The 18,867-nt window shown below is 48.0% G+C and overlaps 1 protein-coding gene across 10 annotated transcripts in view; it reads left to right on the top strand.

Moving 5' to 3' along the window:
- The window catches only part of KYAT3 (kynurenine aminotransferase 3), a 597,660-nt gene that overhangs the window by 381,545 nt on the left and 197,248 nt on the right, over positions 1–18,867 (top strand). For all 10 annotated transcript variants that reach the window (XM_069641743.1, XM_069641748.1, XM_069641750.1 and 7 more), the window contains one exon: positions 4,914–4,990. In XM_069641743.1, the coding sequence (XP_069497844.1) occupies positions 4,914–4,990 (77 nt within the window). The remainder of the gene's footprint in view (positions 1–4,913; positions 4,991–18,867) is intronic.

The following is an 18,867-nucleotide window of genomic DNA, read 5'->3' as shown; positions in this document are numbered from 1 at the left end:
TCAGATGACCATACATATGGCACCTTGGCACTGTCAGAGAGGTAAGAGGGGCAGAAATCTCTGAAAAGCTGTTGATAAAACGCCTATAAAAATTTGCAAAACCCAGAAATGATTGTTGTGATTTGACAGTTTTGGGCTCTGGCCATTACAAAATGGCACTGATTTTAGATTGACTCATACGAACCCCACTGCTAGTGAGATCGTAACCCAAGAATTCCACCTCTGAGTCGTGAAAGATGCATTTTTTGGCTTTTATGAAGAAATTGTGATCCCTCAGCCGTTGGAGCACCGTTTTGTCATGTAGTAAATGGTCCGTCTGGTTTTGCAAATAGATCAGAATATCATCCAGGTAAACTACCACGTACTGATCAAGGATGTCATGGAATATATCATTCATAAATGCCTGGAAGGTGGCCGGTGCGTTACAGAGCCCAAAGGGCATCACCAAGTACTCAAATAGACCGTAACGTGTCTTGAACGCAGTTTTCCACTCATCCCCTCTTCTCATACAGATTAAATTGTAGGCCCCTCTGAGATCGAGTTTAGTGAATATTTTTGAGGATCCCAACTGATCAAGGAGAACAGAGATCAGGGGAAGGGGGTACTGTTTTTTTATGGTAGCTGCATTCGAGGCGCGATAGTCAATACAGGCACGTAAATCCCCTTCTTTCTTTAGAACAGAAAAGAGCGGGGACGCAACTGGGGATTTTGAAGGACGAATAAACCCCTTGGCAAGAGCCTTATCTATGTACTCTTGGAGTACTGCATCTTCCTTGAGTGTGAGTGAATAAACCCTTCTAGCAGGTATCTTTATCCCTGGTATCAAGTCTATCGGACAATCATAGGCCCGATGTGGAGGTAGAGATTCTGCCATACCTTTGTCAAATACGTCCAAATATTTTGCATAATGAGAAGGAACCATGGACGCGATGCTTGATATTGCTCCAATATGCATGGTAGAGGATACCAGTGCCCTGGCAGGGCTATCCTGGCTGATTCCAGGCAAGGAAGTGCATTGACTATTACAAACATTGGAAGGAAACTGGATCTGATATGTCGACCAATCAATGACGGGGTTGTGGAACTGCAGCCATGGAATACCCAGGATGACTTTGTAGGCCGGAGCTTTGATAATATCGAATGATATCACTTCTGTATGGCCTTCATTAGTGCTCATATGCAATGGAACCGTCTGATGAGTTATCTTTCCAGAGACAAGGTTCGAACCGCCACCGCTTTAACAGTTTCAGGTACGGTTTTGCGAATTAGCGGTATGCCTAACATAGAGACAAAGCATTGGTCAACATAGTTACCGGTTGCTCCCGAATCTATCACTGCCATTGCCTGAAACGAACGGCCTTGGTTCAAAGAAAATGCAACAGGAAGGCGGACCAGCTGAACCGGATTCTGTATCTGAGAGTCCAAAGGTGGTCCTCCCGACGTAGGGACTCCATCTACTGTCGGGATTTGGCATTTCCCGCCTTTCTCTTAGGGTTTTTGGGACATTCGGGCAGCAGATGATCAGAGGCCCCACAATACATGCAAAGATTGTGCAAACTGCGGTATTCTCTTTGAGCAGGCGTGAGTGGACCCCTAACCACACTGATCTGCATAGGTTCTGGTGCAGCAAGTGTCGAGAATGATGCATCCGCAGGGGCTGAGTCGAATAGAGCAGGTTTCTTCTCGCCGCGCCTTTCAGCTTTACGGGCATCAATCTGAAGGACTAAATCAAGCATTTCCCCGAATGCTGTGGGAACCACTGCGACAGTGGAGAGAATGTCCGTTAGTTCGTCCGAGAGACCTTAATAGAAGACTGCAGTCTTCTTTTCTTCGGGCCAATCCATTTCCGCTGCCAGCTGATTAAAGCGAGACAGATAAACCAATAGAGAATTGTTCCCTTGTTGATGCTTCAACAGTTCCAAGTCGGTAGCTTGAGTAGTATAACGTGTATCAAATACTTTACTCATCATAGCTAAAAGGGCATCGCAAATTGGAGAGAACATGACTATTTGATTCTAACAATGGATTTGCCCAGGCGGAAGCGGTGCCACCCAAATCTGACAAAACAAAAGCCGCCTGCGTCGTGGAAGTAGGGAATGAAGCAGGACGATGCAAGAAGTGCAGCTTGCACTGATTAATGAAGGTCCTGTATTGTTTAGGATCACCCAGGAAGCATTCAGGAGGAGCCAGAAGAAACTGGGTGGTAAGCATGATAGGATTTGATTCCTGTGTGGGAGCTGGAAAGCCGGACCCCGAAGCAGTAGCGCCAGTGCCTGAGGCTGGGGTAGTTACCAAGGCCTGGATAGCATCCATATGTTGACGTAATGCCTCTTGTGCATTGGTCAAGTCGGTTCGTAGACCCGTGACCATTTGCACGATCTGATTCAACGCATCACTGGTCTCCGTGGACATTGTTAGGCTGCTAATTCTGTTACTCACCGCTCCGTAAATAGGTCAGGAAGATAGATGACCTTGGAGACGATATGTACACAGGAATCGATATTCAGCCTCCAATTCCAGCTCCCCTGAATACAAGACTCAGGCTTCCTCAAAGAGGGGCTCTTCTTTACAACGTACCTCTCTGCTGTTTCTATTGGAACAGGCAGAGATGTCAGTTGAATAAAAAAGCGGGGAGAACACACACCGCCAATACCAATGCTGCAAAGGAATACAAAGATATTAGACAGTGCTGAGAAAACAAGTACGCAATCAAGCACAGTATGGGACAGGAAATCCCTAGGCAGGGATTGGAGTGGAACTTTCTCCGGAATGGACCTACAAGTCCAGAAGTAAACCCAAATGAGTGAATTAATCTAATGGATTATTCATATAGAGAGTTTTTAGCCAAAACTACAGACCTGAATTGTGGGACTCTCAAGGGTTAAGGATTTCCAGGATTGGAGAAAACGACAGGAAAAAATAATAAACAGGTAAGTTAGTACAGGGAAGTAAACCCGGGCGGCACGAGGGTCGCGCTAGAGCCGGGTTGGTGCAGGATCAGGAGAGCGTCAATATGCACTTTGAAAATAAGTTTGTTGAGTGTTGTAGTTCAATGAATGTCCCAAATCCAGTAGAGGGGAATACCAACAGAGCAGTAGGTAAATGAGGTACAATAGTCAAAGATGGCACTGGTAGAAATAGCAGAAAACAAACACAGTTGGTTACCTGAAACACACGCTTCCCAAACGAGGGTTGGAGCAACTGAGGTGTTCCGAGTAACTGCTGACGAATGAGTTGCAAAGACAGCAGGAGCAGGGAAAGACAATCCAAATAACGTTACGCGTCAAATACCAGAAGATCACGACAATGATAAGGGCGGAGAGAAGGCAGTCTGGATCGATACCATAGCGGTCTATTAGAAGTGCCAATGGAAATGGAGACGTAAACATCCAAAAAGTTTGGGCGTGGGTTGGAACCAGGAAATCAAGTCTGGATTTTGTGACAAGTTTTCACAAAGGAAAACGGATGTAACCGCAAATAGTAAAACACTAATTGGCAGCAACAAGCCCGCTGGAAGAGGGCAGTTTTAAACCCATAAGGGGGGCATGCCTTGTTGTACGTCCTTCACGTACGAGACATGTCAGCTGACACGGGTTCTGCCTTAGCATGTACAGACGCCATGGCAACCTCTATCTGCTCCACAAAGGACCCTGTGAATGGGACGTACACCGCAGGGAAGTTTTTCTCTGCTGAAGTGTAACAGTAGGGTGGAAGGGTAGCTCCCCCTTGTGGAGAAGATACAAATTCCTTTGATTCATCACATCTACTGACTTTAGTCCAACTGCCTTGCCCTCTTTTAAGTGAGATGGTAAAAGAACTCCTAGTCCGCACTTTTTGCCTCACATGCACAGTTCAGTTCATAACAATAGAAATGTTTGCTAAGAGAAAATTAATAAAACCCTAAGGGCAGAGACATAGTCCGATATTTTAGGAGAAGTATTAAACACCTTCCAAAGGACAAACTGGGAAAGAAAAGGTCCCACCTTCGGTTCACATCATGCTTAGATTCATGCATTTGCTACTCTAGGAACAGCATGCTCCCAGAGCATATTGGTAGACTAAGACACTGCTCTCTTTAATCATTGCCATATTTGCTGTCCAAGGGCAAGTACTGCTTAACAATTGCCCTTTTTGGTCACCTAAAGCCATGCACTGCACTACCGTTCACTCCTGTTTAACCTTGCCTTTCTCTCCATTCTCCCAATCCCAAAATGATGCATCCCACCGTCTACCTACAGCTTACGCTTACTCCCTCCTACCCCTCGTTCTCTCCTGCAACTCCTGCCCAAAACTGCGAACTGCACTCCCCAACTACCAACCTGAAAAATGTCAATCCCCTATACTGTTTAATCACTGCCATTTTGGTTTCCTAGGGCACTGTAATCTTTAATCGTAACAATTTCTTTTCTCCTACGGCCTTGTTATTGGTGTTTTGGTCGCCAGGACCATGTCCTGTTTCATTATTGCCATTTATTTTGCTTATGGCCCTCCACCATTTATCCCTTGCCAGGTTGGTCACCTAAGGGGTTCACTTCCTCTAGACTACTATATTTCAACATTACTTCCACCTTTAGCCAAATGCAAGAAATGTGTGTGGATTGTTGAAATCCCGCAGTCAGTGTTAAATAATGGAAAGGAAGGCCAGTGGCGTGGTCCCTACCGTTCCATTTCCATCTTTTCTTCATCCCTCCCTCCGGCACACCTCCCTTCCTCAGTTTAAACCAAGACATTTAAATGAAGGGAAGGAGGAGCAGTTTTTAAGTCTGCACGAATATGAAAAACGGTTTACTTTACAGGGAGGCCATACACAGTAAAGAAATGCATTTTTGAAAAAATGTGGTGAGATTGCCAAAAACCTCTTTCTGACTTGGTGAATTTTTCAGATTTAACAAGGTTGTACCTTTTTTGTGCAGCTACATTGCCTGGTATGTGGGATAGGACCATAACAGTCGGAAGTGCCGGGAAGACGTACAGTGTTACAGGTTGGAAGGTAAATGGAAGAATTATTGAGGCTTATTTTAACCTTTGCTCCTATAGATGACTTCATTTCTGTATGACTGTTCATGCCATTTATTTTACTATATATTTATTTGTATGTATTTGTGCAATGTGGTAAATTGTTTGCCAAAATGTCCACTTCCCTTCATGCAACTGTAGAGCATTTTAAGAGTTGAATGTAATTATCCGCCGGGCAGTGGTGTGGGACTGTTTGCTTATGGTTGTGTAGCCTGTGTATACCATGCTGTTTCATTTTAAAAAGTGTAATTGCTACTTGAAATTGTGTTAAACGAGAATCAATGGGGTAACTAATGACAACTACTCACTAACATTGAGCAGTTACGAAATATGATACTCGAGGTCAACTATGAGCTTTAATAGCACACGCTGCAGCTCCTGAATTAGTTTTGCGAAATGAGAATTTCGAAATCCACACCCAAGCAGTAACGTATATTTTCAAAATTGGTTTTGACAGAGTTTCTTGATTTTTCCTATCAACCGTGTATGAAAGAATGTCCAAAGGCATCTGGCTCTATCATTTTCAAAGTTTTTCTTTTAAGCAACGTTTTGTTGAAGAAAATCAGGGAAAATGTCTCAACAGCGTACTGAAGTTTTTAAAAGTTTTTGTTTCTCATTACTTTATAAATAAATGAAAATTGTGTCTTTGCCTTCGACAACGCAGGAATTTTACATTGTTGTCATCATACGCTGGGAATATGTGTATAGAAGCTTTCTGTTGACTGATCATTTAATCCCTTCCTAGCATTTTGCTCCGTGAGGCACCTCTTTAGACTGATGTTGCCAGCTCACTGAAAACATTAGGGGCCTGTTGGGTGCCCATAATGCAGCCTCCAGCTGAAGAGCAATGTGGTGAGTTCATAGGATAATTTGGAAAGGATTTTATTAGTGCTACTTTTGGACCATAACAAGGGCATTGGCCATACATATCAAGGCTTATGCGATTTGTGGAGGTGGGTAAAATTATGTAGTTTGAGTTACTTTGATATTTTTTGATAGGCTTACAAACATGCTCCGCTATACTAAGGGTGAACAAACGGGCCAATGAGAACTCTTAAAATGTCATATGTGCTAGACTTTCAGTGATGGTGTGAGAAAATCTACAGGTAGGACAAAGCCTTCTGTGCAATCTGCTCAAACCTGTGCTGCAACTTGCCACACAGTTGTTCCAATCTAAACTTTAATTAGGCAAACATAGATCTATTGCCTTTCCTTTTGCTAACATGTGAGGGCAGATTCTACTCTCCAGAGGGGTAGATGATCAGCAGTAGCTTCTAAACAAGCACATTATAGTATGTACTGAAACAAAATGAAGTCCAAACCAGCATCTACACAAACTGCTGTCTTTATTAAAACACTCTAAATTCTAACTACAACATTCACCAGCTAGTATTGCAAGGGAGAGACTTACTGTGGTAAGCCAGAATCAGGAGACGGACAAAGTGGCATTTTGTCTTCTCTCTTTTTTCACGATGATAAAGCTATTCCGTCTCTTGACTTAGTATGTTGGCCCTATTCTGCAACAGATAGTTCAAAGGATGCCCGTCAGGATGTCATTACAAATAAAGTCCTCCCTGTAATCCTAGTCTAATCTAGATTCTGTCTGTACTATTTATAACCAAAACTCCAAGTAAACTAAGATATAGGGATGGTTGATAACTTGGTAAGATGTCTCTTTGGAACAGTTAATTCACTACCTACCCCGCTTCAAAGTTAAAGCCTCCAAAATGTCTGGTAATCTGGTAAAACTTTCCTCCCCAACCATTGGTTGATTGCCTTGTAAACTTTACCATAGGGGTCTCATTGGGGAGTAAATGAGTGGACCTCATCTTTCATTGGAAGAATGTCTCAATCTGCCCCACCTTATTCAATAACATTCTTTTATTTTCGTGAAAAGCAGTGCTCCCAGTGGCATTGACCATCTGATAGGTTATCTGTAATTCTCCCTTAAGTAGCGGAGCCCAGTAGCAGGGTTTGAGGTTTTCATCCCAGTTAAATTGTGAAGCCAAATGTTTAAAGTTGATGAAAAAGGTGGCTAAATCCTCCCCTTCATAATGATTGTAACACCCCCCGAGGGAGTTGACGGCCTCTTGGGATTCCATCCATCCTATCCAGTGTTTTCTTGGTGTCTTAAATCCTCTCTCTCTCCTGGCTGTCAAATCTCAGAGATTTCAGGGATGGGGGAATAGCCATATTTGAAACTAAGATTCCCTGTTTCAGGGGATGTACAAAACATACAGTATTTGAAACGAAATTTGGGGCTTGAAGGCTCTAGTTATTTGTCCTCTTCTGGATTGCCAGGTAATCCACCAGTCAAATGAGTGGTGCTTGGGTTGGATGCCGACTCCTTTTGAGGATGCAGTCTTTTTGAGACCCACTATGGATGATTTGATACCCCACTGCCGAATAAGGGGTAGTTTATGACGTATGTCTCTTGTTTGAGCTAAGGTCGAACTCTGTATCAGGTCACATATATCCCCCTTCTGACACGATTTGTGGTAAGCCAGAATCCGGCGAAGGACAAGGTGATGTTTTGTCTTCTCTTTTATTCACAATGATAAACCTTTTCTGCTGCTAGACGTGTTCTGCCCATTTAACCTTTATTATTCAGATCACTACTGGGATAGTAGTAGTGCAGGTGCAGTAGGAGTTTAGAAACCACTCCCCGTCCCTATACCGCTGCAGAGCAGTAGTGCTTTAGTCGCATTCTCTTTCTAGCCATCACTGGCTTCTTCCATATTCTGGGTTATAGTCTCCAGAAGGCTAGCTACACTGCACATTCTTTTGGTAATCACTGGCGTCTGCCTGGATCTGGGCTATGGCCCCAAGTAGGGTAGCATTAAATCACCTATATTTAGTGCATTCTGACTTTTGCCAGGATCTGGGCTATAGCCTTGTAATGCCTTTGAGTTATGCTTTTGACTAAAAACCATGGCGTCTGTGAAATGCATTCTGGGTGTGCTTAGAGTCAGAATGGACATTCTCTTCAAGCCTCAGTGAAATCTGCACATAGATGAGAAAGACAGTTCACATCAAAATGCAGCTTTCACCGAGGCCTGAAGAAATGCTTTCTTCAGGCCTCGGTGAAAGCTGCATTTTAATGTGAACTGTTTTTCTCATCTATGTTAGTCTGCATTGTTTCAAGGACTGTTTTGAATAAAGATGCCAGCTAGTGCCTGATAATTTTGTAGAGCTGAAGGAAAGTTATGCAGTTTTTCACATTTTCATGAAAAAGGGAAGAATTTACCTCTTGAGGTTGCCATGGGTCGTTTTGGCTGAGGATGCATGGGAATTGGCATCAGGTGGACTTGAGAGTCAGAACTTTCTGGAAAATGCCGACTCAAATTTGTGTGAGGTTTAAAACTGAGAGCACCAGATTGGGCAGACTTAGAAAAGCTTTGGAGAAAGAGTGTACGCACTGCTTTCTATGCCAGTTGAGCAAAACTCTCTGCCTGCCTGTTTCTGGGCTTTCTAGTGCAGTTCTAGCGAGAGGAGTTCTGTGGCGGCTGCTTTAACTGTGAAATATTTTTAAAGTTCATGTATTTTTTGCTGCATAACAGCAATAAAGAGCCATTTTACATTTTAGCTAAGCATGTTATGTGAATTATTGCCTTTCAGCGTGTAACGTTTCTCTTTTCGTTGTGTGCTGGGGCTGTGAAAAAAGATTACCGTGCATTAATGACAAGCAAAACAAGCCTCCACAAGGGTTTCTGCAGCATGCCCCCCTTGCTGTCTTGCTTGTATCAAGGACTGAGTTATAGCCGTCAGTAAGCCATGGCTCTTTGCTTACCTTGCACCTTCTACTTCTGCAGCACCTCTTTTGATTATTGTCCCAACTCCCACAAATCTAGGTACCGACTACCTCCTTTTGTACTGCTAAGCTTCTCTTGGATGCTACATTGTTTTATCCAGATTGACATACCCATTTTACTATTAACTAGCGGTACCTGCATTGGTTAAGGTTTATCTGTCCCACCTCTTAACCATGTGGTTCACCTCCCCTCATCACAGTTGTGGTTCTCCTTTCTCTCTGTGCTCAGTAATTGGTCATTATTTCATAACCCAGAGATACGTTTTTCATCTGGCTCAGAGAATCGAACTAGCCAGACTTTGGATGTTTTAATTAAGGTGTGCCATCTGACAAGGGTGTAGAAGCCCTAGTTCTTTTCTTTTAGTTAATAAAAGTGTGTGGGCAACTCTATCTCTAAAACGGAAATCTGCTGATCAGGTTCCCTTCATAAGCTCCATGCAAAAAGCATAGTGTACACCTGTGCCCTGCTGCATCAGTAGCCTGATCTGCAGTGTCTGCTCTCTAGTGGCGCAGAGCAGATTTAGAGGTCACAAGAGCCCTTCTCAAAGATGCAGTGAAAGCCAAATGTCTGCAGCAGCAGAGGACTGTCATCTAAGACCTGCACCCTCTGTACCAAAACCCTATAATTATGGGTTGACTGTCCTGGTTGCAGATACAGCTTTAGATATAAGTCATAACTGAGTTCTGGTGGGGGGCGTGGCTAACCGCGGGATGCAGTAGACATGCGTCTGCTCAGCTCCCGTGGCCGCACTAACATCCTGTTTTAAAAAAGCCTGTTTTCGGGCGTAACAAGAGCTGGAAATACCCCGATGTGACGGCGAACATCCCTGGGCACACCCGGAGTGAAGATCAAAGAAAACCGCGGTTGGATTCACCGGAGACGGCCGTGTGAAGTTCAGTGGTGACAGCATCTAGCGCGCCTTCAAAACAGCCGCGGGCGCACACAGCTGAACGTCCTGCGCATATCCAGGGAGGCCGCGCTGACGCAGTGTCCAGCCCGCAACAGACAGAAAGGTGCGGACCCGGCGGGGTTCCAGAGAGGTCCCGATCGGCCGGCGCGCTCTCGCAGGTCAGCACAGACAAGAGAGCGGTGAGAGAATCTGCCGAAGAGTGGAGTCCGAGCTTCCCGCGCCGGCTCCCACCCTTTGGGAGGTCCGGCTGGAGCATCGGACCAGAACGCCATCGGCGGGGCCAAGAGGGCCAGCGAAGGGAGAGTGGGCCGTGTCCCTGTGTGAGCCCTGCCCCCCGACAACAGGCGAGCAGAGAGGCCCTTTTGCCTTTCCGTTCATGCGGGTGCCGCTGATCCAGTGACACACGTGCGGACCCGTGGGCCCACAGCGGGGGATATGCCTTGCCCTGGAAGGCGTGCTGCGGCTGGGCAGCGGGCGGCTGCGACGGCGAAGGGCTCTGAGGGAGGCTCCCTAGAGGCGCGGAGCTGCGTCGGCCCAGGAGTAGAAGCACAACAAAGGGACTGACTTACCAACAAGGTAAAAGAGACAAGAGGCACACCAGGAAGCGTAGTGCTCAGGCAAAAGTTGGCTGGACGGGCGCCCACATCGGCCCATATAGCGCAAGTGGCGAGTGGTACAAGGTGGACTTGGCACCATGGGGAAGGATAGGCCGAGGAAGCTTTCCACTCAGAGCAGAACGGATCAGTACACCATTACTCCACCCCAGCCCACTGACCACCACCCGCAATCCTCAGATGAAATGGAGACGGACCAGGGAATCTTGCTGAAAGACATCATGGCTGCCATAGCTGACTCCCGCACGTCCATGGAACAGAAAATGGACGGAATAAGTATGGATGTTTCCCTCCTCAGGCACGACCTCCAAAAACTAACGGCACGCACCGGGGAGGCTGAGCAGCTGAGGCTGAGCAGCGCATTTCCAACACGGAGGACAGGATGAACAGCATGCAACAGCAACTCCATAACACGACATCCAAATTGAAGGTGCTGGAAGACAGAATTGAAGAGGGAGAGGGCAGGTCCAGAGGCAACAATGTGCACATCCTTGGTATACCCGAAAAGGCAGAGGACGCCTGCATGGAACTTTTTCTAGAACAATGGCTTTCCGACCTGTACGAGCCCGATGCCTTCAAGTTTTTTTCCATAGAGAGGGCACACAGAGTACCCACGAGCAGACCACCGCCTGGCGCCCCCCCCATGAACTGTAGTAGCAAGATTCTTAAACTACAGAGACTGCGACGCCCTACTACAACATGCGTGCGCCAAAGGAGCTGTCACGTTCAATGGCTCCAAAATCGCCTTTTTCCCGGATTACACGGGGGAAGTGCAAAGGGCAAGGCAATCCTTCGACCCCCTGAAAAGGCAGCTACACACGATGGGAGTGAAGGACGGCCTGCTCTTCCCTGCACAACTCAAGATTTATCACAAAGGCACAACAGTCCATTTTTGTGATCCTAAGGAGGCCTGGCGCGGGGCCGAGCAAAACATAGAGGGAAGATTGGTCCGCCCCCCTCGAAAATAAGGGAAGAAATCGAAGACCTCCGCCAGACCAACGGCGAGAACCCAGACGACCACCAGCGCAGGACCCACCGGAAGACTTGGTGGGGGGGGTGGGGTGAGGGGGGTGAAACAACGGCTGTCAATATCCTGTGGCCACACTGAGATACCCAAGTCAGACTATAGATCTTCCTACAGTACACACACACACGCAATGATAGGCAGCACATATCCACCTGTAGCGGCATGGCCCAAGCCCTACAGTAAAAGGAGACCCCCCACCCCCCCGAGAGTGCAACAAATTCCACGTGTAGTATACGTGTAGACTCCCTCGGGGACCACCTTTAGAGGAGTATTACCTTCCCCCTGGGTCCCACTTAGGGGAAGGCCACTTTTACTTGATATTAAGTTGTGTGCATGTTAGGTGTCCAGTTGATACCATAGATCCTTTGTTCGGGCGACCGAAGCTTCTAGTTGGGAGGAGTATGGGGTGGGGGGTTTGGGGTTTGTTAAATACAGCTTCATTAGGGACCAGTCGAACTAATAGGGGAACATGGCCAGAAAGGATGCCAGTACACCACGGGCATATTTCCAATAGGTGCATAACGCTGCCAGTGACAATTAGGGCAGCTACCAGCACATGCTTACATGGCAGAGTATCGTAGTAATGTCGATGCTCTCAGAACACTGAGGCTCATGTCGTGGAACGTCAATGGTCTGGGCAATGCAATCAAGCGCCGTCTGGTGCGCCAATTTCTGAACAGACGGGGGGCTGATATAGTGTTCCTATCTGAGACACATCTTGCAGGCACAGAATGTACCCTATTCAGACGTACAAATTATAAGCTGACATTCCACTCGGGCTTCACGATGGGCTCAAGAGGCGTCATGATCTTAGTACACAAAAGCCTCCCCCTCCACCTCTACACGGTGACCCCTGATACAGGCGGCAGATACATATATGTGACGGGTGACTTATGGGGGCAATCCATCGCAGTGATAGCTATATATGCACCACCAACCCTTCTAGAGCCACTACTCACTGACATTACCCCGCTAATAGCTAATGATCCCTCCAACTGCATGATACTAGGTGGTGACTTGAATGAAGTCATGAATGTATCCCTGGATAGATCGCACATACGGAACAGGAACCCCAACGTCCCCACCAGGCTTGCCACGTTCGCCAACGCACTCGGCCTGTGCGATGTATGGAGGGAACTTCACCCAGACACTAGAGCATACTCTTTCCATTCGGGTCCCATGCCTCGCTCTCCAGACTAGATTACTTCTTCACTCCCGCAACTGACCTATATAGGGCACAGGAAATAAACATGCTGCCTAGAGGCATCTCTGACCACTCTCCACTAGAAATGTTACTCATAACGTCCCGGAAGATCCCACCGCCATGCTGGCGCCTGAACAGTTATTATCTGGGAGATCCTGAGCTGGTAGACAGACTACAGGAGACCACCAACACATACTTTGAGCTAAACACACAGACGGCAACGAACCCTGAAATGCTATGGGAAGCCTATAAAACGGTGCTGAGAGGCGAACTAATATCATGGACGGCGGCCAAAAAGAGGCAGCACATGAGCAAGATTCTTGAAGCGGAGCTTCATGTCAAACAGGCAGAGGAGGGGCACATAAACGAAAACACGCCGGCCTCTAATCGGACGTTGCTACTAGCACAAAAAAGATTGCAAAGCATCGCGATGGACAATGCTCACCAAGCGCACACTGCAATGAGAGCAAGGATCTATGAAACAGGCGAAAAGGCCGGCAAGATGCTGGCATGGCTGGAAAGGAAGGAGCAGGGGCGCAGCCATGTCCGGAGACTCGAAGCGGAAGGATCAAATGCAAGGGTGACGGACCAGGAAATAACCCAGGGCTTCGCGGAATACTACGCAGAGTTATACAGTGAATCCACAACCCCGATGGACGCTACGATTATGGACCGAATTGAAACCCCTAGCCTAAATGAGGCACAGCGGCAACAGCTGGAGCGGGAGATCACTGAGGATGAGATCCTAGCCGCCATCTCTGTTCTCCAGACCGGTAAGACCCCTGGTCCAAATGGCTTCCCGGTGGAACTATGGCGAAGGGTGGGTACCAATGTGATAGCCCCCCAAATACTGCAAATGTACCACCATGCACGTGAAAAGGGCATTCTCCCTCCAGATCTCCGAGAAGCAACGATAGTAGTGATACCCAAGCCGGACAAGCCCCCGGAAAGATGTAGCTCGTACAGGCCCATTTCACTCATCAACTCCGAGACTAAAATACTGGCAAAGCTTTTACCGGACCGCCTACAACAGGTAATTCCCTCTCCGATTCATCCGGACCAGTTCGGCTTCATGCCACAAAGATCAACTCGCATGAACCTCCGGAGGCTATTCTCAGCTCTGGAAAGAGCCTACAGCAAACAGGGGCCACTAGCCCTGTTAGTAATTGACTTTGAAAATGCCTTTGATTCAGTGAGATGGGAGGCTGTCTGGACCATAGTGCGCTGCATGGGCTTCGGTTAGAACTTCAGGAGTTGGGTGCGGCTGTTGTATGAATCCCCGGTTGCTAGGACCAGGGTCAACGGCTGGCGATCAGAAGGTCTGGGAAGGGGTACAAGGCAGGGCTGCCCACGACCGGCCATGATTTTCGCTATTGCGATCGAACCCCTGGCGATCCTGCTGCGAAACGATCTAACCTGGGAGGGCTTCCGGTGGTCCGAGACCTGGGAAGACAGAATATCCCTCTATGCGGATGACCTACTCATCTACCTGAAGGACCCAAACACTTCTTGCCCCAGAGTTATGCAACTGCTGGGCCAATATGAGGCATTCTGCGGATTACGCATGAACTGGTCCAAATCCATTCTCTTCCTTATAGGGGACACCTCATTGGCGAGTCTGGCAACCGGCCCCTACCAGATCGAGAAGGAACAGTTCAAATACCTGGGGATACACATCACAACGCACCTTACTGAATACACAGCCTTAAACCTCTCCCCATTGGTAGCAAGATTTGCAGACGACACTCGCCACTGGATCTCCTTGCCACTGACGCTGATGGGTAGGGTAGCTTTGTTCAAAATGATTGCCCTCCCTAAATTCCTATACATCCTGCAGAACGCGCCATTGTACATCCACCATCGGGACTTCCACAAAATCGAATGCATCCTCAGGAAACTGCTTTGGAAAGGAGGTCACCCAAGAATTGCTCTTGCTATCCTTCAGAGGTCCATCTGGGAAGAGGGGGATCGGGCTGCCCAGGCTGCAATCATATTACTGGGCCAGCCAGATGGAGGTGGTAAACGATATGCTTCACGGCGACGGGAGCCTCCCACACATCAAGGGCTTCCACTGTAACACCACAAATAAGCCAATAGAGCACCTCTACAGAGACTTGGATCGCCCTCCAAAATCTGATATGGCATCACACATAATGAGAGTTTGGAAGGAAGCGCTTCGATACTTAGGGTGGAGTGGGAAAATAACACTGGCCCAACCGTGTGGAACAATTGCAACCTTCCCGAAATACGAAAACTACCGAGATTGCCCGAGTGGACCCAGCGTGGAATTTCTAGCGTTGGGGATGTGTTACATGAGGACAACCTGGCAACATTCGAGATAATGCAAGAGAGGTTCTCCCTGCCGGACACAGAGAGGTTCCACCACATGCAGCTGAATCATGCTTGGACGACCCATCGACAGATCACACAAGACCTGCCGGAAAGCTCCCCGCTAGAACGAAACATAGTCCTGGATCGGGTAGAGAGGAAGGTCACCTCCACCATTTACAATGTGATAACTTCCTTCGCGACACCGGAACTATCCAGTCTGAAATCAAAGTGGGAACGCGACGTGGATCCACTCCTCCCAGAGGACTGGATGAAGGCCCTGATGTACCCGCGTGAAACAACTATCTCCTCGAGGCTCCGACTCGTCCAGTTGAAGATCCTGCATCACACCTACTACCCGAGAGTGGCCCTCTTCCGCTGGGGCAGGGCCTCGAACGCAAAGTGCCTACGCTGCAAGCGAGAGGAAGGTACCTTTTTTCATATTCTGTGGGAATGTAGTAATATTCAGCTGCTCTGGCAGAAATGCTGCGACAAACTGTCTAGCGTTCTGGGAAAGACGATACAGAGGTGCCCGAAACAATTGCTTTTGGGGGTTTCCAGTGAATTTGACTTATCCCGCTATGATAAACTGCTGTGGTCAACTGCGTTTGCAGTCCTTAGGCGGAACATTGCACAATTTTGGGGCTCGGAGCGCACACCCAGCTATGACCAGTGGGTCACGGACGTGGACATATGTGCTGTAATGGAGCACCGGGTGTTCAAAGCAAGAGGTTGCCCGCAAAAAGCGGAGAAAATATGAAGAAGATGGGAGGCGGTTAGCTGAAGGCCAAGGGCGACCCTGTAGCCGCTGAGACTGTGTGAGGCCCACCGAAAGGGAAATATTGACTCTGTTAAGAACACACTGTGCCATTAAGTCATCCTATGTCAAATTCGACGGTCTGTCGGACCATGGTCCCTGAAGCTGAGTTTTTTTTTTATTGCTTTGCTCTCTCCCCACCCTTATCTCCCCCTGGCATTTGACTTCCCTATTCCAGCCCCCCTCCTCCCTCTCTCCCCCCTCTGCCCCCCCTTTTTTTTCTTTCCCTCTCCCCCCTCCCCCCTGTTTTCCCTTCCCTCTAACTTTCCCTCCTGTCAGCTCCATTTCCTGTAACACAAAGCACTTTCAGTCTGATGTCAGGAGGCAAAGTCCATGTGTTCCAACAACAGGAATTGGGCCCTTCAATCAGACTAGCTTTAGTCCAATCATCCGGGGACATTTGCCTTTAAAAGAAGGGGTCTCCCACGCCTTCACAGATTAACTTTGGAACAAACACCTAAGAAAAATTATGTTGGGCGATGTGACTTTCCATAGGTGAAGACTGAGTGTCCAAGGCAGGGACAAGCCTTTTTCCCTACCCATACCCAGGGCACATTGGGGGTGAACCTGCTGCTGGAACACGACCTGCATCTCGGCCAGTCACACTGCTGCCAAGGGCATTATCGTGGTGGAGGGCCGCTGTGTTCACAAGTCTCCCTTGCCGGTAACCTGAGAACACAGACTGAACATGTCAAGAGACCCTAAAGCGGGACTCCCAGGCATCCTCAGAGCCAATAGCCCTGTATTTCATTGCATCGAGATGGTCAAACTGTCATCAAACCAGTTTCACTGCTTATTGAACCAGCATGTCTGTCTGGTGCTGCCTTTGGCACTAGCTAAGCTCTTAGCACTCGAACTGCTCATTCAAACTTGTTCACCGCTGCACCACACTAGCTGAGCATATCATTGCCTCCGCTCAAACTACATGCGCCCTACTGCATCTGCCACCTTCGAACCGCCGCTCACCCCACCAGCTTTTTCACTGCTGATCTACATCCTCAGTCCAACTGACCCTGGAGGAACCTCAGATGCTACATCAAACAGCTTAAACCGAACATGCCCATCAAGTCGCTAGTGTCTTCGCTATCTAATCAACCATCGAACCAACCCCGGTGGCCCTCACATTCCACAGCCCCATGAGCACCTCATAGAACCAATTCCATAGACCAGTGCTTCCATTCACCAGCATCTTTGCAGTCGAACCGTCAAACTGACCCTGGTGGCCCTCACCATCCGCTCATCAAGCATTGCCTTCAAACCGCAATGAGCTCCTGTTTGACCCCCCTCCCTTATTCACCCCCCACCTCCCCACTGGATGCTGCTTACCTCCTAAAACAATGCGACTGCTGCTCCTGAACAGTCTCTAACAGCACCAAACAGCCTGGTTCGCCATTGTTGACCTGCCAAGAAGGTACTATTGGTCTGTGCCTGTCCCTTTGGTCCATTTTGGGGCTTTGAGACTGGTTTGGTCACACTTTGTACCTTTTTCCTCAAGACAAATACTTTTTAAAAAACTTAGTGGCCATTTCGATTGCCCCTGCGCCCAGAACACTGCCTTCTCTTAACTTGCATTTTCTCTGTTCTGTCCACATGGGTGGGTTGTGTGCAGTTGTGTCCATTTCGCTTCCTTGCAGACGGTCTGTTCAATTGGTCTATACATTTTTATAGAACCTTCATTTGGACATTCCCTAAATTTGGAGCTGTGATGCTTTGCTTCTTGGGCTACTATTGAATAACATTCACACCCCCTGTTAGGAGTATAGTCTTCCCTCTGCTCACTTTACCACAAAAGGCGAAGGAGGTATATCTCTTGACTGTGCCCATTTTACCTTTATGATTGGGATTTGTGACGGATCGGAAGAATTCATCCCTTCTCCACAAGAGAGAGCCCCCCTTGTGAGGCTAGGGAGGTGAGCCCACTCCAGAGTACCCTCCCTAGCGGTAGCAGCAAGTGGGACCTCAACGGAAGAGACTCCCCCTTTAGGTGCAAGGGGGTCATTACGAGTAAGCCAGTCTGTGGAAACATGCCAGTGAAACGTCCGGTACTACCGGCTACAGCATTTTTCTGGACCGGCTTACTCAGTCTGCCTGTAGAGGCAGTGGACTACCGGCAGGCCCGACGTGCCCTGATTTCAGCCCCCTACCGGAAATCACTGAAACAACGGTGCTGGTGCTTCAGAAGTTCCCATCCCATGGAGTCCTATGGGGCTCCATGGAATAGGAACTTACTGTTACTCTGCCACCTCTAATATCCTAACACCTGTATATTGGGCGGCAGAGACGGCAAAGCAGCTTTCCCGGGAAAGCTGTAATGACCCACAAGGAACCCTGTTCTGATGAGGAACTACCGAAAAGCCCTCTCCATAATACCTCTGAGAACATCTACTGTGGAACCATGCATGAGGAAGAAACCAGCAGCATCATCTGCTATTGTCATTCAGAGGCAATAAATAAATATCTCTTTAAATGCAATATGCCATTCCACTGGGATGAAGCGACCAAGCAAGAGTAATAACGAAAGACCTGGATGTATGCCAGGGAAGTCCCTGTCATGATCTCTGCTTCCAAAAGATCAGGACTTGCCCGACTCCCTTGGAAGCAGACCCATAACCCCGGTTCCGAGTGCCAGCCAGTCCCAATTGGGACCTTTTGGACCCTGTCCTGGCTTCAGTGGCACCAGGCTCATAAAGATGCCCAGTCCCCAGCGCTGGAAGCGCCGGGCTCACAATGCTTGGGTGGACTTACCTGCAGCAGACCATGCTGCTTACTTACCTGCCAGTTGAACCCCTGATCCTCTTCTGTTTGGGACTACTTTTCCTGTTGGGTGGGACAGGAGCCACTCCCTAGGTTCAGAACACTGGAACTCTTCTGGAAAGCAGGAACTCTTTTCTTACCTAGGCGTGGCTGTGGAAGGAGACACCTAAGCACTACAGGAGGCTATTTAAACCACACCCGATGGATGAATCTTGCTTTGCGTTATTCTGCATTCTCTGCAGCAGAACGCTCATCGTGTCTTCTGCTTCTGATCCTGGGCCTAAGGGAACAAAGGCTTACCATCCTGGAATCCAGTCTTCAGCAGCACCTGTAAAGACAAAGAAAGAACAGGTTAGCACTGCGGTCTTCAGTGGCAGCGCATCTC

This window comes from Ambystoma mexicanum, chromosome 1q (assembly GCF_040938575.1).
Source record: "Ambystoma mexicanum isolate Mex_15411 chromosome 1q, UKY_AmexF1_1, whole genome shotgun sequence".
NCBI lineage: Eukaryota > Metazoa > Chordata > Amphibia > Caudata > Ambystomatidae > Ambystoma > Ambystoma mexicanum.
The sequence above is the reverse complement of the archived record's forward strand: the minus strand, read 5'-3'. Positions and strand labels throughout refer to the sequence as shown.